This window comes from Cherax quadricarinatus, unplaced genomic scaffold, assembly GCF_038502225.1.
Source record: "Cherax quadricarinatus isolate ZL_2023a unplaced genomic scaffold, ASM3850222v1 Contig452, whole genome shotgun sequence".
NCBI classification, from domain to species: Eukaryota; Metazoa; Arthropoda; class Malacostraca; order Decapoda; family Parastacidae; genus Cherax; species Cherax quadricarinatus.
The window spans coordinates 85,834-112,971 of NW_027195478.1; the positions used below are offsets into that span (position 1 = coordinate 85,834).

Here is a 27,138-nt window from a genome sequence, read left to right on the forward strand (position 1 = left end):
ATATTTCTGTAAAATACTGTTATTATAAATATAAGAAGCACTAAACCTGTAAGGGTAATAGTGTGTCCGAGGAATGTGATGAAACTAGCTGATATTTATGACGCATTAACCACATGACACTGTTGCTGACACTGTAACTGTTGTATTAACACTGTAGTTAGTATTATCTTTATTATCAACACTAATTGTCACTGTATCAACACCCTCGTGTTGTTACTATTAACACTATTGTTGTCACTATTATTTACACTGTAGTTAATGTTACTGTATTACCACGGTAGTTATTATTGACACTGTAGATGGTGTTGTCATTGCATTAATACTGTAGTTACTGTTGTCACATTATACATTATAGTATTTGTAGAACTTACAGGAGATTTCTAACACTGATGTTGGAACTACAAGTATCACCTTGTACCAGGATAACCTGCAGTACAAGTGCCACTTTGTACCAGGATGACCTGCAGTACTGACACAACAAGTGCCACCTTGTACCAGGATGATCTGGAGTATTGATATAAGTGCCACTTTGTACAAGGATGACCTGCAGTGTTGACACTACAAGTGCCACCTTCTTGTACCAGGATGACCTGTAGTATTGACACAAGTGCCAGCCTCCATTATCAGAATGACCTGCAAAATGAAACTGAAATTTATATTTTATTAATCATTAGATTATTATTATTTTAAACACACCAGCCATCTCCCCTATGGCAGGGTCAGTTGATAAAAAAAGAAACACTGTCTCCATCACTCACTCCATCACTGTCTTGCCAGAGGACTGATATTACAGTTTAGATGCCAATCCAAACTGCAAATATCCTCACTTATCCTTCAGAGTACAGGCACTGTTCTTCAGATCACCAACCCTCCTTAAGAATGCAGGCCCTGTACTTCGAACCTCCACTGATCATTCAGAGTGCAGGTAATGTACTTCCCACCACCACTCCTTCAGAGTGCAAATACTGTACTTCTCACCACCATTCCTCCTTCAGAGCGCAAATACTGTATTTCTCACCACCACTTCTTCAGAATGTAGGCACTGTACTTTGATGGAAAACTTACAGAATTACACTCTTGCAAAGTTAGCGTTCTTGGCGATATTTACATGTCGGCGATTTTGCCCACTTTGAGCTCCATTTCTGGCCAATTCCAATGGTCCAGTCAACCAAACTCATAGCTATTTTCTAAGTACAGTGGACCCCCAGTTTACGATATTTTTTCATTCCAGAAGTATGTTCAGGTGCCAGTACTGAACAAATTTGTTCTCATAAGGAATATTGTGAATTAGATTAGACCATTTCAGAGCCCCAAACATACACGTACAAACGCACTAACATAAATACACTTACATAATTGGTCGCATTGGGAGGTGATCGTAAAGTGGGGGTCCACTGTACTCCTTTCATTCCAGCATTTGAGTACAAGAGTCGTCCATTTACCTATTTCAACTACCTAATAAAGTGATCAGAAATTAGTAATTTGGCCAATTTCAAACAAAATTCAAGAAAGGCAATTTCAAAATAGGGTCCAAAATAAACAATGCAGACATTCCTAGCACTAACCCTTTCAGGGTCCAGAGGCCAAATCTCAAAGTGTGAGCCAGGGTCCAAGAATTTAAAAAAAAAAAAAAAAAAAAAAAAAAATCTTACAGAATTAAAGATAATTTTTTTGTAGGTAATAAGAGAAAAAAAAATTCCAATCAGTACTTACCGAGATATAGAGGCATGAGGTTGACCCTCAATGACTGGGTGGCGGCAACATCCGTGACTTGCGTAAAGTTGTATTATTTTATTTTACGTTTTGGTTGCTGTTTTTCTTTTCCTTTCTAAATTTTTTCCGCAACTTTTCTGGCCTATGAGACCAATATAATGTATAACTGTACACTCGTATGCAACACAATAACTGCGCTAATTTAACATTATTTTCCTTACAAAACTTGTTTACAAGGTTATTGTAAACAAAATAATGATAAAAATATTAGTGCAGTTATTCTGTTGAATACAACGGTACCATATAGTACCATATGGTACAATGGTACCATATGGTACAATTTACCATATGGTACAGATACAGGGATCCCAGTGGAAATAAGTCACCCTGACTTTTTTGGGTTATCCCAGGATATTTACACATTTACTGTTGCATTGGGCTGGTGCAGTGTGCTGCATGCTCGTGGCACCATATGGTACATTGTACCATATGGTACCATTGTACCATATGGTACTATATGATACCGTTGTATTCAACACAATAACCACTAATATTTTCATCATTATCTCATTTACAATAATTGTTTACAACAAAAAATATACAAAAATGTTATATACTGTATTAGTAATATTCTGTTACATATTTACATAGGTACAGCCACTGGACATGTTGCTAGAACTGCCACAGTCTGTGAAAGTCTCTGAAAGAAGGTGTCATGTACAGTTGTGTTTTGCTTATCTGTGAACCAGTATGATTTTATATTATGCTTATAGACATGAGGCAGAAGCATTATTGTTGCAAAAAAACAAAACAAAAGAACATATACATTTCAGCCACGGTTGTCTTCCACTGGTGGATGACGAAGCGCTGAGTCAGTGGCTTGGGTCCCAGACTCACTCCCAGTCTGGGATGGTGCCTCGTGGCACCACCGCCACCTACTGACCATGTGATACAGGGTGTCATGTGGTGTAGGGTACCATATGATACAGAGTACCATATGGTGCAGGGTACCATACAGTACAGGGCACCATATGGTACAGATACAGGCATCGCTACGGAAATAAGTCACCCTGACTTCTTTTTGGGTTATCCTAGGATCTTTACACATATGCTGCTATGTACGATAATATATGTAATATTATTTGTGTATACCTGAATAAACTTACTCGAGCGCATGTGGCATCGTAAGTTTATTCAGGTATACACGAATACACTTACATAGATTATCATAGCAGCATATGTGTGGAGAACCTAGGATAACCCAAAAATATCAGACAGACTTATTTCCATTATGGTACCATTGCACCATATGGTATCATTGCACCATTGTACAAAAAAGTACCATTGTACCATATGGCACTATTGTACAATATGGTACCATTGTACCATATGATACCATTGTACCACTTCCATCAGTGTTAGAACTATAACTTGGGAAGAGGAGAGTCAGAATTCGCCAGGGAGTGAGAGGTTCCTTGCCGCCAGGCATGGTGAACAAAGCGTACTTAGGCAGCATTCCCATAATAATATGTGGATGCCCAGATTTTTTGCTTACTGTGCACACTGACCACACAGACCCAGTCTCTTAGATGTAGGCCTACCAGCCTTCTCACGCTAAATTTGAGGCCACTAGAATTTTGGTGTAATTCTACGGTTTGGACCCTGGCTTCATAGCCATAGAACTACAGCACGGACCCTCAAAGGGTTAATATATGATAGTGAAAATGTGTTATCAGGCTTTTGTATGCATTTGAAAGTAAAAAAAAGTTTAAGATTCACTTTACAGATAATTTTTGCTTTACAGCAGCAGCCTGGAACCTAACCTGCTGTATAAGCAGGGCCCTACAGTAGCCTGGAACCTAACCTGCTGTATAAGCAGGGCCCTACAGTAGCCTGGAACCTAACCTGCTGTATAAGCAGGGCTCTACAGTAGCCTGGAACCTAACCTGCTGTATAAGCAGGGCCCTACAGTAGCCTGGAACCTAACCTGCTGTATAAGCAGGGCCCTACAGTAGCCTGGAACCTAACCTGCTGTATAAGCAGGGCCCTACAGTAGCCTGGAACCTAACCTGCTGTATAAGCAGGGCTCTACAGTAGCCTGGAACCTAACCTGCTGTATAAGCAGGGCCCTACAGTAGCCTGGAACCTAACCTGCTGTATAAGCAGGGCCCTACAGTAGCCTGGAACCTAACCTGCTGTATAAGCAGGGCTCTACAGTAGCCTGGAACCTAACCTGCTGTATAAGCAGGGCCCTACAGTAGCCTGGAACCTAACCTGCTGTATAAGCAGGGCCCTACAGTAGCCTGGAACCTAACCTGCTGTATAAGCAGGGCTCTACAGTAGCCTGGAACCTAACCTGCTGTATAAGCAGGGCCCTACAGTAGCCTGGAACCTAACCTGCTGTATAAGCAGGGCTCTACAGTAGCCTGGAACCTAACCTGCTGTATAAGCAGGGCCCTACAGTAGCCTGGAACCTAACCTGCTGTATAAGCAGGGCCCTACAGTAGCATGGAACCTAACCTGCTGTATAAGCAGGGCTCTACAGTAGCATGGAACCTAACCTGCTGTAAAAGCAGGGCTCTACAGTAGCCTGGAACCTAACCTGCTGTATAAGCAGGGCCCTACAGTAGCCTGGAACCTAACCTGCTGTATAAGCAGGGCCCTACAGTAGCCTGGAACCTAACCTGCTGTATAAGCAGGGCCCTACAGTAGCCTGGAACCTAACCTGCTGTATAAGCAGGGCTCTACAGTAGCCTGGAACCTAACCTGCTGTATAAGCAGGGCTCTACAGTAGCCTGGAACCTAACCTGCTGTATAAGCAGGGCCCTACAGTAGCCTGGAACCTAACCTGCTGTATAAGCAGGGCTCTACAGTAGCCTGGAACCTAACCTGCTGTATAAGCAGGGCCCTACAGTAGCCTGGAACCTAACCTGCTGTATAAGCAGGGCCCTACAGTAGCCTGGAACCTAACCTGCTGTATAAGCAGGGCTCTACAGTAGCCTGGAACCTAACCTGCTGTATAAGCAGGGCCCTACAGTAGCCTGGAACCTAACCTGCTGTATAAGCAGGGCTCTACAGTAGCCTGGAACCTAACCTGCTGTATAAGCAGGGCCCTACAGTAGCCTGGAACCTAACCTGCTGTATAAGCAGGGCCCTACAGTAGCCTGGAACCTAACCTGCTGTATAAGCAGGGCCCTACAGTAGCCTGAAACCTAACTTGCTGTATAAGCAGGGCCCTACAGTAGTCTGGAACCTAACCTGCTGTATAAGCAGGGCCCTACAGTAGCCTGGGTCCTACAGTAGCCTGGAACCTAACCTGCTGTATAAGCAGGGCCCTACAGTAGCCTGGAACCTAACCTGCTGTATAAGCAGGGCCCTACAGTAGCATGGAACCTAACCTGCTGTATAAGCAGGGCCCTACAGTAGCCTGAAACCTAACCTGCTGTATAAGTAGGGCCCTACAGTAGCCTGAAACCTAACCTGCTGTATAAGCAGGGCTCTACAGTAGCATGGAACCTAACCTGCTGTATAAGCAGGGCCCTACAGTAGCCCAGAACCTAACTTGCTGTATAAGCGGGACCCTACAGTAGCCTGAAACCTAACCTGCTGTATAAGTAGGGCCCTACAGTAGCCTGAAACCTAACCTGCTGTATAAGTATGGCCCTACAGTAGCCTGAAACCTAACCTGCTGTATAAGCAGGGCCCTACAGTAGCCCAGAACCTAACTTGCTGTATAAGTGGGACCCTACAGCAGTCTGGAATTTAACTGCTGTATAAGCAGGGCCTTAAAGTAGCCCAGAAGCTAACCTGCTTTATAAGTGGGGACCTACAATAACTCAGAACATAACCTGCTGTATAAGTGGGGCCCTACAGTAGCCCAAAACCTAATCTGCTGTATAAGCAGTTCCTGCCTGTATTACCATGGCTGTAAAATTATACACAAATAACCCGCACATAGAAGAGAGGAACTTACGACGATGCTTCGGTCCGACTTGGACCATTTACAAAGTCACACTGACGAAAAGTGGAGCAGGATGGCTATATACAGTGGACCCCCGCTTAACGATCACCTCCAAATGCGACCAATTATGTAAGTGTATTTATGTAAGTGCGTTTGTATGTGTATGTTTGGGGGTCTGAAATGGACTAATCTACTTCACAATATTCCTTATGGGAACAAATTCGGTCAGTACTGGCACCTGAACATACTTCTGGAATGAAAAAAGTTCGTTAACCGGGGGTCCACTGTATAGGCAGGAAGAGGTAGTGGTGGTGGTAGTAATAGTAGTGGTGGTAGTAGTAGTAGTAGTAGTAGTAGTAGTAGTAGTAGTAGTAGTAGTAGTAGTAGTAGTAGTAGTAGTAGTAGTAGTAGTAGTAGTGGTGGTAGTGGTAGAAGTAGTAGTAGTAGTAGTAGTGGTAGAAGTAGTAGTAGTAGTAGTAGTAGTAGTAGTAGTAGTGGTGGTAGTGGTAGAAGTAGTAGTAGTAGTAGTAGTGGTAGTAGTAGTAGTAGTAGTAGTAGTAGTAGTAGTAGTAGTAGTAGTAGTAGTAGTGGTGGTAGAAGTAGTAGTAGTAGTAGTAGTAGTAGTAGTAGTAGTAGTAGTAGTAGTAGTAGTAGTAGTAGTGGTAGTAGTAGCGGTAGTAGTAGTATTGGTAGTAGTAGTAGTGGTAGTAGTAGTGGTAGTAGTAGCGGTAGTAGTGGTAGTAGTAGCGGTAGTAGTAGCGGTAGTAGTAGCGGTAGTAGTAGCGGTAGTAGTAGTGGTAGTAGTAGTGGTAGTAGTAGCGGTAGTAGTAGCAGTATTGGTAGTAGTATTGGTAGCAGTATTGGTAGTAGTGGAAGTAGTAGTGGTAGTAGTTGTAGTAGTAGTAGTAGTAGTGGTAGTAGTAGTGGTAGTGGTAGTAGTGGGGAATAAGGAGGAGGAGCCAGTCAAATACAAAGAAAGGGGAGCACTGCAAGGGAGCTAGGTGCCCACAAGGGAGCTAGGTGCCCACAAGGGAGCTAGGTGCCCACAAGGGAGCTAGGTGCCCACAAGGGAGCTAGGTGCCCACAAGGGAGCTAGGTGCCCACAAGGGAGCTAGGTGCCCACAAGGGAGCTAGGTGTCCACAAGGGAGCTAGGTGCCCACAAGGGAGCTAGGTGCCCACAAGGAAGCTAGGTGCCCACAAGGGAGCTAGGTGCCCACAAGTGAGCTAGGTACCCACAAGGGAGCTAGGTGCCCACAAGGGAGCACTGCAAGGGAGCTAGAGTGCCCACAAGGGAGCTAGGTGCCCACAAGGGAGCTAGGTGCCCACAAGGGAGCTAGGTGCCCACAAGGGAGCTAGGTGCCCACAAGGGAGCTAGGTGCCCACAAGGGAGCTAGGTGCCCAAAAGGGAGCTAGGTGCCCACAAGGGAGCTAGGTGCCCACAAGGGAGCTAGGTGCCCACAAGGGAGCTAGGTGCCCACAGAGGGAGAGCAAGTGCACAGAGGTGGGGGGAAGGGGAAGTGATGAAATCATCACTTCCCCTTCCCCTGGCTCCTCCTCCTTAATTCCCCACTACTACCACTACCACAACTACTATTACTACTTCTACCACTACTACTACCACCACCACCACCACCTCTTCCTGCCTATATATAGCCGTCCTGCTCCACTTCTGGTCAGTGTGACTTTGTAAATGGTCCAAGTCGGACCGAAACGTCGTCGTAAGTTCCTCTCTTCTATGTGCGGGTTATTTGTGTATCGTTCCAGCCACGGTATTGTGCCTTTTTTGTTATTGTAAAATTATCATATTTCATTAACCCTTTCAGTAGCTGTCAGGTAGTTTTATGTCATGAACTCAGCTCAATAAGAAAAGCTGTGAGTGGTAGATTTTAATTAAGCAATACCTAACCAAATCTTAATGATGCAATACCTAACCTAATCATAATTAAGCAATAACTAACCTAATCTTAATTATATGATACCTTACCTTACAATACCTAACTTAACCTAACTTTATCACAAAAAGTACGTATTGCGTAACATACACTGGTTCTATTTATTGAAAGTGCAAAAAATGTTCGACTTGAAGTGTTATGATTATTATCATTACTAATATTATTATTATTATTTTGAATTATTATACCTGGAGTGCTATGATTATTATTATTATTATTATTATTATTATTATTATCATTCTGAATTACATTCAAGAGAGAAGCACTAAACCCATAGTAGAATTTAGTGTCTGGAGAAATGGGAGGCAATTTAGGTCAGTTCAAGGAAATGGAAGACAACTCAAGTTCCTTGGATCAAGACTCTCTTATCATGAAGGAATTTTCCACATAAGAAATACACTATTAAAACTGAAGTGTAAATAACTGCCACATTTAGCTACATAATAACAAATCTAGGCCTATGAGGGCCTACATTACTTCCCAGGAAGTACAAGTAGATCAATGAATAGTATAGTGTAAGTAGTGCTGTTTGTGATAAGATTTCGTTCGGATTTTTAACCCCGGAGGGTTAGCCACCCAGGATAACCCAAGAAAGTCAGTGCGTCATCGAGGACTGTCTAACTTATTTCCATTGGGGTCCTTAATCTTGTCCCCCAGGATGCGACCCACACCAGTCGACTAACACCCAGGTACCTATTTGCTGCTAGGTGAACAGGACAACAGGTGTAAGGAATCACGCCGAAACGTTTCCACCCCGCCGGGAATCGAACCCGGACGCTCAGCGTGCGAAGCAAGAGCTTCGCCCGCCAGGCAGCGGGGCACACAGTAACACATATTTGACAGGATCCCAACTGTTTTTAGAGACTTTTATTACGTGTTGGATATCGATGTTGATTTTCCGATTATTATCGAGGTCCAGAAATTTTCCCTCATTATGTTTACCAATAATAATGTTAAACTTAATGTTTAGTTCAACATTGAGTTAACACACAAAATATTGATCTCTTTCTAGACCAAATAGGCCTATGAAGGCCTAAATTACTTGCCAGGTGGGATATATATCACAAAATAATAATATAATAGGTAAAATAAGGCCTACACACCGTCACCTGAGAAATAAAAACTAGAGTGCAAATTTTTAGTAAAAAATAGGCCTATGAAGGCCTAAATACGTCCCCTGGTGCGATATATATCACAAAATTGTATTATAATAGATAAATTAAGTACAACACAACACCTGTAAGAAATATATTAGTGAAATATACGAGTTTTGCATGAAACAAAATTTAACATGTAGGTCTATGAAGGCCTAAATCACTTAGTAGTCTGTCAATAATAACACAAAATATAAGAAAATAATATTAAATAAATGGTAGATAAGAGGAGCTGGAAGAAATATATTGTTGAAAGATACAAGTTGAGGGAAACGTCAATATTTATCATCAATAAAACAACAAGTTAGGTCTATGACGTCATCAATAACTAACATCAACATTAACATCAATATTTCTCACATCATCAATTATCTTGGACCATCAGGTCCCTTAAAACACAAAAAAATAACTAATAAACTCACCTGGAAGATAAATTTGTCGCCGCCATAACAACAACAATAACAACACACATTCATTATTAACAAAATTAATATTTTAAACCATATACTTAATAGTTCATAAATAAATAACATTTATTTTAAAGAGTATATATTATTTTAAAACTTTTCATTAATAACTATACTATAATAAATTTATCTTCAAGAAATTTTGGCTCTAGTGAACAACATCACATTCGTTATTAACAAAATTATTAATATATAACTAATACTTAAACTTCAATAACGATGAATATTTATTTTATTAAGTATAAATTACTTTCAACACATATAATAACTAAAGGTACAATAAATAATAATAAATTAATCTCTGATACCTGGAGAAGGTTCTCGGGGGTCAACGCCCCCGTGGTCCGGTCTGAGACCAGGCATCATGGTGGAACAAGCGTTGATCAACCAGGGTGTTACTGTTGGCCGCACGTAACCCGAAGTACGACCACAGCCCGGCTGGTCAGGTACTGAGTTTAGGTGCATGTCCAGTGCTTTCTTGAAGACAGCCAGGGGTCTTGAAGACAGCCAGGGGTCTTGAAGACAGCCAGGGGTCTTGAAGACAACCAGGGGCCTTGAAGACAGCCAGGGGTCTTGAAGACAGCCAGGGGTCTTGAAGACAACCAGGGGTCTTGAAGACAACCAGGGGTCTTGAAGACAACCAGGGGTCTTGAAGACACCCAAGGGTCTTGAAGACAACCAGGGGTCTTGAAGACTGTAGACAGCCTGTACTGTTAACACAGACAGCCTATGCTGTCTGCCAGCTTAGTTCATATTCCGCGACATTTAAGTGCTGCCCTCTGTAGGCTTACCCAGGTCGGTGGGATGCTGGGCCCATTCGTCCTCACTTCCCCGCCGACTGACTTGAGAGGTACAAGTGCTTCCCCTCCACGGACTGGCTATCGGTCATTCCCTCACATTACCTGTTGTGTACTCACTCCTACCCAATTAAAGCCAAACTAGTCCACGGCCGTATCATTGCTACCTACGCTACCTCCATCGGCACTAAACCGTTGTTCAACAGCAAGAACAGTAATAACAAGACAGCCAGGGGTCTTGAAGACAACCAGGGGTCTTGAAGACAGCCAGGGGTCTTGAAGACAACCAGAGGTCTTGAAGACAGCCAGGGGCCTTGAAGACAGCCAGGGGTCTTGAAGATAACCAGGGGTCTTGAAGACAGCCAGGGGTCTTGAAGACAACCAGGGGTCTTGAAGACAGCCAGGGGCCTTGAAGACAACCAAGGGTCTTGAAGACAGCCAGGAGTCTTGAAGACAGCCAGGGGTCTTGAAGACAACAAGGAGTCTGGAAGACAGCCAAGGGTCTTGAAGGGAGCATGGATCACGGGGGTCGTCCCACAGTTACTAAAAACAACAGACATAGCCCCACTCCACAAAGGGGGCAGTAAAGCAACAGCAAAGAACTACAGACCGATAGCACTAATATCCCATATCATAAAAATCTTTGAAAGGGTCCTAAGAAGCAAGATCACCACCCATCTAGAAACCCATCAGTTACACAACCCAGGGCAACATGGGTTTAGAACAGGTCGCTCCTGTCTGTCTCAACTATTGGATCACTACGACAAGGTCCTAAATGCACTAGAAGACAAAAAGAATGCAGATGTAATATATACAGACTTCGGCAAGTGTGACCATGGCGTAATAGCGCACAAAATGCGTGCTAAAGGAATAACAGGAAAAGTCGGTCGATGGAACTATAATTTCCTCACTAACAGAACACAGAGAGTAGTCGTCAACAGAGTAAAGTCCGCGGCAGCTACGGTGAAAAACTCTGTTCCACAAGGCACAGTACTCGCTCCCATCTTGTTCCTCATCCTCATATCCGACATAGACAAGGATGTCAGCCACAGCACCGTGTCTTCCTTTGCAGATGACACCCGAATCTGCATGACAGTGTCTTCCATTGCAGATACTGCAAGGCTCCAGGCGGACATCAACCAAATCTTTCAGTGGGCTGCAGAAAACAATATGAAGTTCAACGATGAGAAATTTCAATTACTCAGATATGGTAAACACGAGGAAATTAAATCTTCATCAGAGTACAAAACAAATTCTGACCACAAAATAGAGCGAAACACCAACATCAAAGACCTGGGAGTGATCATGTCGGAGGATCTCACCTTCAAGGACCATAACATTGTATCAATCGCATCTGCTAGAAAAATGACAGGATGGATAATGAGAACCTTCAAAACTAGGGAGGCCAAGCCCATGATGACACTCTTCAGGTCACTTGTTCTATCTAGGCTGGAATATTGCTGCACACTAACAGCACCTTTGGCAGGTGAAATTGCTGACCTAGAAAACATACAGAGAACCTTCACGGCGCGCATAATGGAGATAAAACACCTCAATTACTGGGAGCACTTGAGGTTCCTAAACCTGTATTCCCTGGAATGCAGGCGGGAGAGATACATGATTATATACACCTGGAAAATCCTAGATGGACTAGTACCGAACTTGCACACGAAAATCACTCACTACGAAAGCAAAAGACTTGGCAGACGATGCAACATCCCCCCAATGAAAGGCAGGGGTGTCACTAGCACGTTAAGAGACCATACAATAAGTGTCATGGGCCCGAGACTGTTCAACTGCCTCCCAGCATACATAAGGGGGATTACCAACAGACCCCTGGCAGTCTTCAAGCTGGCACTGGACAAGCACCTAAAGTCGGTTCCTGACCAGCCGAGCTGTGGCTCGTATGTTGGTTTGCGTGCAGCCAGCAGCAACATCCTGGTTGATCAGGCTCTGGTCCACCAGGAGGCCTGGTCACAGACCGGGCCGCGGGGGCGTTGACCCCCGGAACTCTCTCCAGGTAAACTCCAGGTAAACAGCCAGGTGTCTTGAAGACAACCAGGGATCTTGAAGACAGCCAGGTGTCCTGAAGGCAGCCAGGGGGCTTGAAGACAGCCAGGTGTATTGCAGACAACCAGGGGTCTTGAAGATAGCCAGGAGTCTTGAAGACAGCCAGGGGTCTTGAAGACAACCAGGGATCTTGAAGACAGCCAGGTGTCCTGAAGGCAGCCAGGGGGCTTGAAGACAGCCAGGTGTATTGCAGACAACCAGGGGTCTTGAAGACAGCCAGGAGTCTTGAAGACAGCCAGGGGTCTTGAAGACAACCAGGGATCTTGAAGACAGCCAGGTGTCCTGAAGGCAGCCAGGGGGCTTGAAGACAGCCAGGTGTATTGCAGACAACCAGGGGTCTTGAAGACAGTCAGGGGTCTTGAAGACAGTCAGGGGTCTTGAAGACAGCCAGGAGTCTTGAAGACAGCCAGGTGTCTTGAAGACAGCCAGGAGTCTTGAAGACAGCCAGGGTTCTATTGGTAATCCCCCTTATGTATGCTGAGAGGCAGCTGAACAGTGTTGAGCCACACTCTTATGTATTTCAAATCCTACCTTACTAACAGGTATCAATACGTCATCATTAAGGACACAAGGTCATCTACACCACCACTTGGTACTGGAGTGCCACAGGGAAGTGTACTTGGTCCCCTGCTCTTTCTCTTATATATCAATGATCTTCCTAATGTATCACAACACCTGAAACCAATTCTCTTTGCTGATGACACGACTTAGGTCATCTCCCACCCTAACGTTGCCTCACTCAACAGCATTGTTAACGAAGAGTTTGTAAAAATATGAACCTGGAGGACTGCCAATAAAAGTTTATTGGCAGTCCTCTTAACATTGACAAAACCTTCTATATAATGTTTGGAAACAGAGCAAGTGTTGCACAACTGAACATTATGATTGACAACACTCTTATTGCTAAACATAATGAGGGCAAATTCCTGGGCCTACACCTTGACAACAACCTGAATTTCGACACCCATATCCAACACACAGGGAAAAAAAAGTATCCAGAACTGTTGGGATCCTCTCCAAGATATGTTACTACGTACCACAATAAGCCCTTCTCATGCTGTAGTATTCACTCATCTATCCCTACCTCACCTATGTTATTTGTGCCTGGGGATCAACAGCAGCAACACACCTAAAGCCAATAATAACCCAACAAAAAGCCGCAGTAAGAATTATCATGCAGTCCAATGCTAGACAACAACTTTCCCCCAACTCTTCAAAGACCTAAACTTACTCACTGTACAGAACATCCACACTTACTACTGTGCAACCTACATTTACACAACTGTCAATTCCAATATTAACCCTGAACTAAAACACTTTCTTGATAGTTGTGACAGGAGCCACAGGCACAACACCAGACACAAACATCTCTATGACATTCCCCGTGTCCAACTAAAATCTGGAACTCCCTGCCTGGAAACTCTAGAACTGCAGACTCAGCCACCATTTTCAAAACTACCGTCAAGAAACATCTTATCTCCCTAACACACCCCATCATCAGCTAACTACATAAAAACCACCCTTTCACATACATACACACACACACACACACACACACACACACACACACACACACACACACACATATTTAAGGAAACAGAAACGAGGTGCTAAACTACAGACCTGTGTCTCTGACATGTATTGTGTGCAAAGTCATGGAGAAGATTATCAGGAGGAGAGTGGTCGATTATTATTATTATTATAATCAAGGGGAAGCGCTAAACCAGGAGGATTATACAGCGCCTGGGGGGGGATGTGGAAGGCATTCAGGCTTAATTCGGGGAACTGGACCACAGATCCAATTCCCTAAATCAAGAGCCCCTCACCAACATCAAGGAACCTTCCTTGAGGGGGAAGAGTGGTCGAACACCTGGAACGGAACAAGATTATAAATGAAAACCAGCATGGGTTCATGGAAGGCAATCTTGTATCACAAACCTCCTGGAGTTTTATGACAAGGTAACAGAAGTAAGACACGAGAGAGAGGGGTGGGTTGATTGCGCTTTCCTAGACTGCAGGAAGGCCTTTGACACAGTTCCCCACAAGAGATAAGTGCAGAAGCTGGAGGATCAGGCGCATGTAACAGGGAGGGCACTGCAGTGGATCAGGGAATACCTGACAGGGAGGCAGCAACGAGTCATGGTACGTAATGATGTATCACAGTGGGCACCTGTGACGAGCGGGGTCCCACAGGGGTCAGTTCTAGGGCCAGTGCTATTTTTGATATATGCGAACGACATGATGGAAGGAATAGACTCTGAAGTGTTCCTGTTCGCAGATGATGTGAAGTTGATGAGAAGAATTAAATCGGATGAGGATGAGGCAGGACTGCAAAGAGACCTGGACAGGCTGGACATGTGGTCCAGAAACTGGCTTCTCGAATTCAATCCTGCCAAATGCAAAGTCCTGAAGATTGGGGAGGGGCAAAGAAGACCGCAGACAGAGTATAGGCTAGGTGGACAAAGACTACAGACCTCACTCAGGGAGAAAGACCTCGGGGTGACCATTTATTTATTTATTTATTTATTTAGTAATTTTAGCATACACACAGAGGTACAAAAAATACAGGTAAGAGCAGCATGCCAAAGCCACTTATATGCATAGCATTACGGGCTGGCTTAAAATTAACTTAAGATTAACTAAGCAATGATGAAATCAGTGATAAAACATTATTGTAAACAGATAACTATAAAATACAAATGAGTATTACAAAGACAGGTCATAAGGTTGCATGCATTGTTGTACATTCAGTCGTATGGAGTATTCTGTTAGGTAGTGTATTTAAAAAATAATAAAGTTAGATTGGGTTTTAGGCTTAACATTTGTGATATAATTGTGAGAAACATTTAAGATATACAATTTATAAGGTTCAGTTATTCAGTATTTATTTGGTTTTGGGTGAGTAAGTGATCTTTGAGAAGAGACTTGAATTTATAAACAGGTAGTGTTTCTTTTATATTTACAGGTAATGAATTCCAGATTTTAGGGCCTTTTATGTGCATTGAGTTTTTGCATAGTGTGAGATGGACACGAGGAACATCAAAGAGTGATCTGTGCCTTGTGTTATGGTCAAGTGTTCTGTTGAGCACATCACCGGAGGCGCACATCAACCAAATAACTGCTGCAGCATATGGGCGCCTGGCAAACCTACGGATAGCGTTCCGATACCTCAGTAAGGATTCGTTTAAGACTCTGTATACCATCTACGTCAGGCCCATACTGGAGTATGCAGCACCAGTTTGGAATCCACACCTAGTCAAGCACGTCAAGAAATTAGAGAAAGTGCAAAGGTTTGCAACAAGACTAGTCCCAGAGCTACGGGGATTGTCCTATGAAGAAAGGTTGAGGGAAATCGGCCTGACGACACTGGAGGACAGGAGGGTCAGGGGAGACATGATAACGACATATAAAATACTGCGCGGAATAGACAAGGTGGACAAAGACGGGATGTTCCAGAGATGGGACACAGACACAAGAGGTCACAATTGGAAGTTGAAGACTCAGATGAATCAAAGGGATGTTAGGAAGTATTTCTTCAGTCATAGAGTAGTCAGGCCGTGGAATAGCCTAGAAAGTGATGTGGTGGAGGCAGGAACCATACATAGTTTTAAGGCGAGGTATGATAGAGCTCATGGGGCAGGGAGAGAGAGGACCTAGTAGCAATCAGCGAAGAGGCGGGGCCAGGAGCTGTGACTCGACCCCTGCAACCACAAATAGGTGAGTACACACACAAGTGGTAATGCCTTATTTGCAGGGAGCAAAGTCAGGGTATATTTTTTCAGAATGCTCTGTCACCACAAATGCAAGTTTTGACAGACGAATCTCCCACTAGCATGGCCGTGACGAACTCTAGCTCAGGTCCCCTTAAAGCCGCCGACATGACTCACAAAATCGCAATGACACGATTCCAAACAATCTATCGTATCATTATGATCCCCTGACTGAATCCGTACATAAGTAAACATCAGGGAAGAGCTTTGTGGCCCAATATATCATCCCACCACAAACATACCTTTGTACCTAGTTCAGCCATCACAACTTTGGGGGCCCGGTCCCTGGACCCATTACGTACCTCTGTAATCTGTTAATACCTTTGTAACTTGTCATAGTTGTGACCAGACCTACCTGGAGTTCATTACCTTTGTAAATTGTGAGTTCATTACCTTTGTAAATTGTGAGTTCATTACCTTTGTAAATTGTGAATTCATTACCTCTGTAACTTGCTCAGCTATCAAAACTTTGGAGTCCAGTCCCTGGACCCATTATGTACCTCTGTAATCTTTTGACTACCGCCCACAGGATGGGTATGGTGTGACTACCACCCACAGGATGGGTATGGTGTGACTACCACCCACAGGATGGGTATGGTGTGACTACCACCCACAGGATGGGTATGGTGTGACTACCACCCACAGGATGGGTATGGTGTGACTACCACCCACAGGATGGGTATGGTGTGACTACCACCCACAGGATGGGTATGGTGTGACTACCACCCACAGGATGGGTATGGTGTGACTACCACCCACAGGATGGGTATGGTGTGACTACCACCCACAGGATGGGTATGGGGTGACTACCACCCACAGGATGGGTATGTGGTGACTACCGCCCACAGGATGGGTATGGTGTGACTACCACCCACAGGATGGGTATGGTGTGACTACCACCCACAGGATGGGTATGGTGTGACTACCACCCACAGGATGGGTATGGGGTGACTACCACCCACAGGATGGGTATGTGGTGACTACCGCCCACAGGATGGGTATGGTGTGACTACCACCCACAGGATGGGTATGGTGTGACTACCACCCACAGGATGGGTATGGGGTGACTACCACCCACAGGATGGGTATGGTGTGACTACCACCCACAGGATGGGTATGGGGTGACTACCGCCCACAGGATGGGTATGGGGTGACTACCGCCCACAGGATGGGTATGGGGTGACTACCGCCCACAGGATGGGTATGGGGTGACTACCACCCACAGGATGGGTATGGGGTGACTACCACCCACAGGATGGGTATGGTGTGACTACCACCCACAGGATGGGTATGGTGTGACTACCACCCACAGGTTGGGTATGGGGTGACTACCGCCCACAGGATGGGTATGGGGTGACTACCACCCACAGGATGGGTATGGTGTGACTACCACCCACAGGATGGGTATGGTGTGACTACCGCCCACAGGATGGGTATGGTGTGACTACCACCCACAGGATGGGTATGGGGTGACTACCACTCACAGGATGGGTATGGTGTGACTACCACCCACAGGATGGGTATGGGGTGACTACCACCCACAGGATGGGTATGGTGTGACTACCACCCACAGGATGGGTATGGGGTGACTACCACCCACAGGATGGGTATGGGGTGACTACCACCCACAGGATGGGTATGGGGTGACTACCACCCACAGGATGGGTATGGTGTGACTACCACCCACAGGATGGGTATGGGGTGACTATCGCCCACAGGATGGGTATGGGGTGACTACCACCCACAGGATGGGTATGGGGTGACTACCACCCACAGGATGGGTATGGGGTGACTACCACCCACAGGATGGGTATGGGGTGACTACCACCCACAGGATGGGTATGGTGTGACTACCACCCACAGGATGGGTATGGTGTGACTACCACCCACAGGATGGGTATGGGGTGACTACCGCCCACAGGATGGGTATGGGGTGACTACCACCCACAGGATGGGTATGGTGTGACTACCACCCACAGGATGGGTATGGTGTGACTACCACCCACAGGATGGGTATGGTGTGACTACCACCCACAGGATGGGTATGCTGTGACTACCACCCACAGGATGGGTATGGGGTGACTACCACCCACAAGATGGGTATGAGGTGACTACCACCCACAGGATGGGTATGAGGTGACTACCACCCACAGGATGGGTATGGGGTGACTACCACCCACAGGATGGGTATGGTGTGACTACCACCCACAGGATGGGTATGGTGTGACTACCACCCACAGGATGGGTATGGTGTGACTACCACCCACAGGATGGGTATGGTGTGACTACCACCCACAGGATGGGTATGGGGTGACTACCACCCACAGGATGGGTATGGTGTGACTACCACCCACAGGATGGGTATGGTGTGACTACCACCCACAGGATGGGTATGGGGTGACTACCACCCACAGGATGGGTATGAGGTGACTACCACCCACAGGATGGGTATGGTGTGACTACCACCCACAGGATGGGTATGCTGTGCATAATAACCACATTAAACTAAGAACTAACACAAACACACAACATAACTCACATACCGTCACCACCACCACTACAATAGATCCTAAATAAACACATAACTCGACCTATACCATATATGGTCAGGAACATTGTACCTTCTAACTCAACCACTCTACATCACATTGTACCTTCTAACTCAACCACTCTACATCACATTGTACCTTCTAACTCAACCACTCTACATCACATTGTACCTTCTAACTCAACCACTCTACATCACATTGTACCTTCTAACTCAACCATTCTACATCACATTGTACCTTCTAACTCAACCATTCTACATCACATTGTACCTTCTAACTCAACCATTCTACATCACATTGTACCTTCTAACTCAACCATTCTACATCACATTGTACCTTCTAACTCAACCATTCTACATCACATTGTACCTTCCAACTCAACCACTCTACATCACATTGTACCTTCTAACTCAACCATTCTACATCACATTGTACCTTCCAACTCAACCACTCTACATCACATTGGTTCATTATATACAATTCCGCTAAAATGTTTTTTTGGTGTGAGGTTCTGGTCACAGACCGGGCTGCAGGGGGCGTTAACCCCCAAAACCCTCTCCAGGTATACTCTAGGTAATTATTACTTACAGAAAATTGCCCTCTTTATATATATATATATATATATTTCAGATATTAGAAGCACTAGCAGTGGACACGTGAATCAATATTTGGACAGTTAAGGATTTAAACATGATAATATACACTTGGAAAGTCCTGGAGGGATTGGTACCAAACTTACACACGGAAATCACTCCCTGTGAAAGTAGAAGACTGGGCAGGAGATGCAACATTCCCCTGATGAAAAGCAGCGGTGCCACGAGTACACTGAAAGACAACACAATAAGTGTCAGGGGCCCAAGACTGTTCAACTGCATCCCAGCATACATAAGGGGGATTACCAATAGAGCCTTGGTTGTCTTCAAGACCCCTGGTTGTCTTCAAGGCCCCTGGTTGTCTTCGAGACCCCTGGCTGTCTTCAAGACCCCTGGCTGTCTTCAAGACCCCTGGTTGTCTTCAAGACCCCTGGTTGTCTTCAAGACCCCTGGTTGTCTTCAAGGCCCCTGGTTGTCTTCAAGGCCCCTGGTTGTCTTCGAGACCCCTGGCTGTCTTCAAGACCCCTGGTTGTCTTCAAGACCCCTGGTTGTCTTCAAGACCCCTGGCTGTCTTCAAGACCCCTGGCTGTCTTCACGACCCCTGGCTGTCTTCAAGATCCCTGGTTGTCTTCAAGACCCCTGGTTGTCTTCAAGACCCCTGGCTGTCTTCAAGACCCCTGGCTCTCTTCACGACCCCTGGTTGTCTTCAAGATCCCTGGTTGTCTTCAAGACCCCTGGCTGTCTTCAAGACCCCTGGCTCTCTTCACGACCCCTGGCTGTCTTCAAGACCCCTGGTTGTCTTCAAGACCCCTGGCTGTCTTCAAAACCCCTGGTTGTCTTCAAGACCCCTAGCTGTCTTCAAAACCCCTGGTTGTCTTCAAGACCCCTGGCTGTCTTCAAGACCCCTAGCTGTCTTCAAAACCCCTGGTTGTCTTCAAGACCCCTGGCTATCTTCAAGACCCCTGGCTGTCTTCAAGACCCCTGGTTATCTTCAAGACCCCTGGCTGTCTTCAAGACCTCTGGCTGTCTTCAAGACCCCTGGCTGTCTTCAAGACCCCTGGCTGTCTTCAAGACCCCTGGCTGTTTTCAAGACCCCTGGTTGTCTTCAAGACCCCTGGTTGTCTTCAAGACCCCTGGCTGTCTTCAAGACCCCTGGTTGTCTTCAAGACCCCTGGCTGTCTTCTAGACCCCTGGCTGTCTTCAAGACCCCTGGTTGTCTTCAAGACCCCTGGCTGTCTTCAAGACCCCTGGTTGTCTTCAAGACCCCTGGCTGTCTTCAAGACCCCTGGTTGTCTTCAAGACCCCTGGCTGTCTTCAAGACCCCTGGCTGTCTTCAAGACCCCTGGCTGTCTTCAAGACCCCTGGCTGTCTTCAAGACCCCTGGCTGTCTTCAAGACCCCTGGCTGTCTTCTAGACCCCTGGTTGTCTTCAAGACCCCTGGCTGTCTTCAAGACCCCTGGCTGTCTTCAAGACCCCTGGTTGTCTTCAAGACCCCTGGCTGTCTTCAAGACCCCTGGTTGTCTTCAAGACCCCTGGCTGTCTTCTAGACCCCTGGTTGTCTTCAAGACCCCTGGCTGTCTTCAAGACCCCTGGCTGTCTTCAAGACCCCTGGCTGTCTTCAAGACCCCTGGCTGTCTTCAAGACCCCTGGCTGTCTTCAAGACCCCTGGCTGTCTTCAAGACCCCTGGCTGTCTTCAAGACCCCTGGTTGTCTTCAAGACCCCTGGCTGTCTTCTAGACCCCTGGTTGTCTTCAAGACCCCTGGCTGTCTTCTAGACCCCTGGTTGTCTTCAAGACCCCTGGCTGTCTTCAAGACCCCTGGCTGTCTTCAAGACCCCTGGCTGTCTTCAAGACCCCTGGCTGTCTTCAAGACCCCTGGCTGTCTTCTAGACCCCTGGTTGTCTTCAAGACCCCTGGCTGTCTTCAAGACCCCTGGCTGTCTTCAAGACCCCTGGTTGTCTTCAAGACCCCTGGCTGTCTTCAAGACCCCTGGTTGTCTTCAAGACCCCTGGCTGTCTTCTAGACCCCTGGTTATCTTCAAGACCCCTGGTTGTCTTCAAGACCCCTGGTTGTCTTCAAGACCCCTGGTTGTCTTCAAGACCCCTGGCTGTCTTCAAGACCCCTGGTTATCTTCAAGACCCCTGGTTGTCTTCAAGATCCCTGGTTGTCTTCAAGACCCCTGGTTGTCTTCAAGACCCCTGGTTGTCTTCAAGACCCCTGGTTGTCTTCAAGACCCCTGGTTGTCTTCAAGATCCCTGGTTGTCTTCAAGACCCCTGGTTGTCTTCAAGACCCCTGGTTGTCTTCAAGACCCCTGGTTGTCTTCAAGACCCCTGGCTGTCTTCAAGACCCCTGGCTGTCTTCAAGACCCCTGGTTGTCTTCAAGACCCCTGGTTGTCTTCAAGACCCCTGGCTGTCTTCAAGACCCCTGGCTGTCTTCAAGACCCCTGGTTGTCTTCAAGACCCCTGGTTGTCTTCAAGACCCCTGGCTGTCTTCAAGACCCCTGGTTGTCTTCAAGACCCCTGGCTGTCTTCAAGACCCCTGGTTGTCTTCAAGACCCCTGGTTGTCTTCAAGACCCCTGGTTGTCTTCAAGACCCCTGGTTGTCTTCAAGACCCCTGGTTGTCTTCAAGACCCCTGGCTGTCTTCAAGACCCCTGGTTGTCTTCAAGACCCCTGGTTGTCTTCAAGACCCCTGGCTGTCTTCAAGACCCCTGGCTGTCTTCAAGACCCCTGGCTGTCTTCAAGACGGCACTGGACAGGCACCTAAAGTCAGTACCTGACCAACAGGGCTGTGGTTTGAACGTCAGCTTGCGTGCGGCCAGCAGTACCAGCCTGGGTGATCAAACCCTGATCCACCATGAGGCCTGGTCTTAGACCGGGCCGCGGGGGCGCTGACCCCCGAAATCCTCTCCAGGTAAACTACTGAAAGAATAAAGACTTCGATATGGCATATTATCCACTATGCAAAAATACCGATTAACTGGGTTACTCCTTCCAAAACAGTATTACGTTCTCTTTAATTAAGAACATAAGTGGGTTACTCCTTCCAAAACAGTATTACGTTCTCTTTAATTAAGAACATAAGTGGGTTACTCCTTCCAAAACAGTATTACGTTCTCTTTAATTAAGAACATAAGTGGGTTACTCCTTCCAAAACAGTATTACGTTCTCTTTAATTAAGAACATAAGTGGGTTACTCCTTCCAAAACAGTATTACGTTCTCTTTAATTAAGAACATAAGTGGGTTACTCCTTCCAAAACAGTATTACGTTCTCTTTAATTAAGAACATAAGTGGGTTACTCCTTCCAAAACAGTATTACGTTCTCTTTAATTAAGAACATAAGTGGGTTACTCCTTCCAAAACAGTATTACGTTCTCTTTAATTAAGAACATAAGTGGGTTACTCCTTCCAAAACAGTATTACGTTCTCTTTAATTAAGAACATAAGAAAGAAGGAGCACTGCAACAGGCCCACTGGCCCATGCGAGGCGAGTCCATTTCACTCACCGGCTTACGCCAATGCCTTAAGGTAGTCATGTCAGGTTCCATTCACTAAGGAAGGAGCACGGCAACTGACCTACCAGCACAAGCTAGTCAGGTCCAACTCACACCCACCCACATCCACTCATGTATTTATCCAACCTGTTTTTAAAGCTACACAACGTTCTGGCCTCTATAACTGTACTCGGGAGTTTGTTCCACTCATCCACAACTCTATTACCAAACCAGTACTTTCCTATATCCTTCCTGAATCTGAATTTTTCCAACTTAGAACCATTGCTGTGAGTCCTGTCTTGGCTGGATATTTTCAACATGCTATTTACATCCCCTTTTTTAATTCCTGTTTTCCATTTATGCACCTTAATCATATCCTCCCTAATTCTACGCCTTTCTAGAGAGTGCAGATTCAGGTCCTCAGTCTATCCTCATAGGGAAGATTTCTGATACATGGGATCAACTTTGTCATCCTCTGTACGTTTTCCAGAGCATTTATATCCATTCTGTAATGCAGTGACCAGAAGTGAGCAGCATAATCTAAATGAGGTCTAACCAAGGATATATAGAGTTGAAGAACAACCTGAGGACTTACATTATTTATATTTCTTGATATGAGGCCAAGGATTCTGTTAGCTTTATTGCGAACACTAATGCACTGTTGTCTTGGTTTCAAATTACTGCTAACCAGAACTCCTAAATCCTTTTCGCAATCAGTAGTATTAAGATCTACATTATTTAGTTTATATGTGGCATGGTTATTGTCCTGTTCAACATTTAGAACTTTGCATTTGTCTATATTAAACTGCTTCTGCCACTTCTCTGACCATTGCATCAGTCTATTGAAATCATCCTGGAGTGCTCTAGTGTCCTCATTAGGATGAATTGGATGGCGTATATTGGTGTCATCAGGAAATTTGCCTATATCGCTATTTATTCCCTCATCTATGTCGTTTATGTAAATTGTGAACAACAACGGGCCCAACACTGACCACTGCGGAACACCGCTTGTGACGTGCCCCCATTCTGATTTCTCCCCATTTATGCAAACTCTCTGCTGCCTATTTGTCAACCAAAACTCTACCCAGGAAAAGATTTCTCCTATTCCGTGTGCCTTAAGTTTCCTCAATAGCCTCTGGTGTGGAACTCTATCGAAAGTCTTACTGAAGTCCATATACACAATATCATATTCATTACCATGATTTACCTCCTCAAACACCTTAGTGTAGAAAGTTAGTAAATTCGTAAGACAGAAACGCTCCTTTTTAAAACCGTGCTGAGATTCATTAATCAGTTTATGCCTTTCAAGATGGCTACGAATTGCCTCAGCAATTATTGATTCCATAAATTTACCAACTATGGAGGTAAGGCTTATTGGTCTATAGTTCGAAGCTAAGGATCTGTCACCTGCCTTGTAAATAGGTATTACATTTGCCATTTTTCCACTTATCAGGCACTATGCCAGTTTGTAGTGATATGTTGAAAAGATTAGCCAAAAGTATGCTAAGTTCCTCTTTACATGGTATGTAAGGGAGGGGTGACAAGGATAAAATAAAAATGGATAAAATGGCTACAATTTATTGAATAAATAAAAGGCGGGAAGTATACTTTTTCCTTATACTTCACACAATAACCTTAAGAATAAATATTACACATTATAACACCGTGAGGTATGCTTAAGGAACATTCCCCTAAGAAAACAGAAAAGATGTAAACTAGAAACAGAGGCGGCCTCTACAAGCAAAGGCGAAGAATTGCAGTTACTCAAAAGGGCAAGTTTATCTGAAGCACTGGCCGGAGAAATGGAAAATACTGAACTTAAGCTTAAGGAATCATACAAGAGCCAAGAAACAGAGAAAGAACGTAAAGCCATAAATGAAAATTGAAAAAAAAAACAAAATATTCCATTTCTTACATCAATGAAAAGCAGGGGTGCCACTTGCATGATAAAAGACAACTCAATAAATGTCAGGGGCCCAAAACTGTTTGCCTCCCAGCATACAAAAGGAGACAGTCAATAGACCCCTTAGCTGTCTTCAAGAAGGCTTTGGACAGGCACCTAAAGTCAGTACCTATCAGCCGGGCTGTGTTTCGTACGTCGGTTTGCATGCGGCCAACAGTAACAGCCTAGTTGATCAGGCCTTGATCCACCATGAGACCTGGTTACAGACTGGGGCACTGAGGCACTAACTTCTGAAATCCTCTCCAGGTAGACTCCAGGTAAATCTAGGGCAAAAATCACATCCAGTATTCGGCCTTTGCTTAAACAAGCTGGCTTACACAGATCACAGCAAAGAAATGAGTGAGATACTAAAATCCCAATATGACTCGGTGTTTAGTCAGCAATTAACCAGACTAAGGGTCGACAATCTAAATTAATTTTTTATGACTAAGACTCAAAATTTGGTGAATTCAAGAATTTCTTACATAATCGTCACACTACAGGACACTGAAAAAAACAATACGTGACATGCCCATGCACTCTGCCCCAGGCCCAGACTCATGGAACTAAATGTTCATCAAGAACTGCAAGAAGCCCCTTTTACATACGTTAAATATTTTATCGAGAGGGAGCATATACATTGGGGCCATCCCACAGTCATTGGCGGGGGCAGGAGTGTCCTGCAGTGGAACTGGAGAGGAAGGAGGTTTGAAGGTAACTAGGGAAGAAGACTGGGGTGGAACAGGAGAAGAGGGGACTAAATGAGGGAGTGGGTGAACCTCCACCTTTGTGTGAGGGTAGAAGATAGATTCAAATTCACAGGTGATAGGCGTGAAGGTGTAGGCTTGCAAGATCTCGTAGACTGAGAAACTAGCGAGCAAGATGAAGAAGTAGAAGCAGGAAGAGGTATGGAGGTCTGAGTTTCAGAGGGTAAAACCACAAAAGAATTAGAAAAGGGGGGTGACCCTAGAAAACATGATAGCAGAGGAGCTGGTAGGTGGGAGGACCATCAGGGTGGGAGGTCTCGGAGCTACTCGAGAATGAGAAACACGAGGAAGATTTCCCTGAAGGCGGAGCTGAGAGAGAGCCATGGCGTAAGGCCTTCACTCTCCTTAATTATTATTATAATAAAAAGAAGCGCTAAGCCATCACTCTCCTTAAGATAACAGATTTCTCGTTCATTACGATAGACTTGACAACAGTATGAAAAAGAAGGATGAGATTCATTGCAATTGAGACAAGAGGAGGGAAGACCGCTAGATGTATCGGCATGATCTGCGGCACCACAGATCTCCAATATTTAGCGGAGTGTCCAAAGCGCCAGCAATTACAACATTGTTGGAGAGTAGGGACTACTTTACAGACCTCTAGGCGATGGCCTGCAATATAAATGGAGGATGGGAGTTCATAGCACTTGAAGGTTAGGCGGCAGATGTTACTGGGAAAGGGCCTCTGCCCACGAGCAGGAAGGACGTATGTATCCACTTTGAGAACAGGAAGGTCCTGAAGGGTTAATTGCTCTAAAATATTGCTGCAAGACAGAAAATCACTCTGTACAATGGTACGTGGTAAAACCACCATACCACTGCAAGAATTGAGAGTAGCATGCTTATGAACTGTGATTGGAATGTTATCTATGGAAGTTATATGGGAAAGATCATGAGCTTGTTCTGAATTCTGAACTGTAATAACACACATACCACTTCGAAGAGTGTGAAAGGATATATGTATTTTGGCTGTGCCGTAAAAGAGCTTTACCAATACTATGATCAGAAAGATAATCAGTTGGAGATGTTGGTTGTAGGGAAAAGAATTCAGTTCGCTGCATACTTGTAAACATGGTGTGCAAAGGAAGTGGGTGTCGCATAGGTCGTTTTTGGGCAAACATCGAAGAACCGTCGTCAGTAGATCTTCTGGAATGTTTAGTAGTACTGTGGACAGTCCAACCTGAGGGAGGTGGGCAATCCAAAAGCTATCACACGGCATTCAGGGAAGCAGGATGCATTGTTAAAGGCATGCAAGAGGCAGAAGCATTAACAGAAATGGGTGGCGCCTAAGCACCTGGAGCAGGTGATGAAGCGTCACCAGCAGAGGGTACAGGGGTATGAGAAGAGACTAGAGAATGGTTCAGTAATGAAGCCACGTCAGAACAGGAAGTGGGAACAGAAAGGGGCGTGGGAGGAGGAGGATTATCACAGAATGGAGACTCTATGATAGTGGTGCTTTTTTCTTGTTACTTTAAAGAAAAAAAGAAAGAAGGAAAGAAAAAAAAGAGGGACAGTCACAAGAAGGCACGGAAGGGCCGTAAGTTCTTCCCCCTCATCCAAGAGGGCCTTGAGCCCACTATCAGTGCTGATGCAGCATGGAACCCATAACCATACCCTACCCTTCAACCAGTAAACCAGCACTCCGGGAAAAGAAAGGGCAGTCGGAAACATGCCACAAAGTATACCTCCTTCGGCTGTCACCTCCCAGAACCGACAGGCAGCCTCTGGAGATACACCCATCATCTGCAGGACACCCCACCCACTTCTCGGAAATTCGGGAAGGGAGTAGGGCACCTCCAGACAATTCAAATTCCACGGCAAACTACACCACCCCTGAGGGACCCTATGGAGTGGGATGAACCCCAGCGCACTTTCCCCTACCTAGAAACAGTAATGCCAGAGGGGAG

At 45.3% G+C, this 27,138-nt stretch overlaps 2 protein-coding genes across 7 annotated transcripts in view; both read right to left on the reverse strand.

Annotated features, from left to right (window-relative positions):
• Positions 1-9,241, reverse strand: part of LOC128700996 (uncharacterized) — a 39,682-nt gene extending 30,441 nt beyond the window's left edge. Inside the window, exons 1-3 of one of the 6 annotated variants that reach the window (XM_070080444.1) lie at positions 9,204-9,235; positions 1,353-1,455; positions 412-633 (exon numbers count right to left, since the gene is read on the reverse strand). The gene's annotated coding sequence lies outside the window, so the exon portion shown is untranslated. Of the gene's footprint in view, positions 1-46; positions 634-1,352; positions 1,456-9,203 lie in introns of all 6 variants that reach the window. The other 5 variants (XM_070080443.1, XM_070080440.1, XM_070080442.1 and 2 more) reach the window with 5 other exon arrangements.
• Positions 1-27,138, reverse strand: part of LOC128705420 (zinc finger protein 271-like) — a 58,287-nt gene that overhangs the window by 9,233 nt on the left and 21,916 nt on the right. Inside the window, exon 4 of the mRNA XM_070080449.1 lies at positions 496-633. Within this exon, the coding sequence (XP_069936550.1) occupies positions 496-633 (138 nt within the window). The remainder of the gene's footprint in view (positions 1-495; positions 634-27,138) is intronic.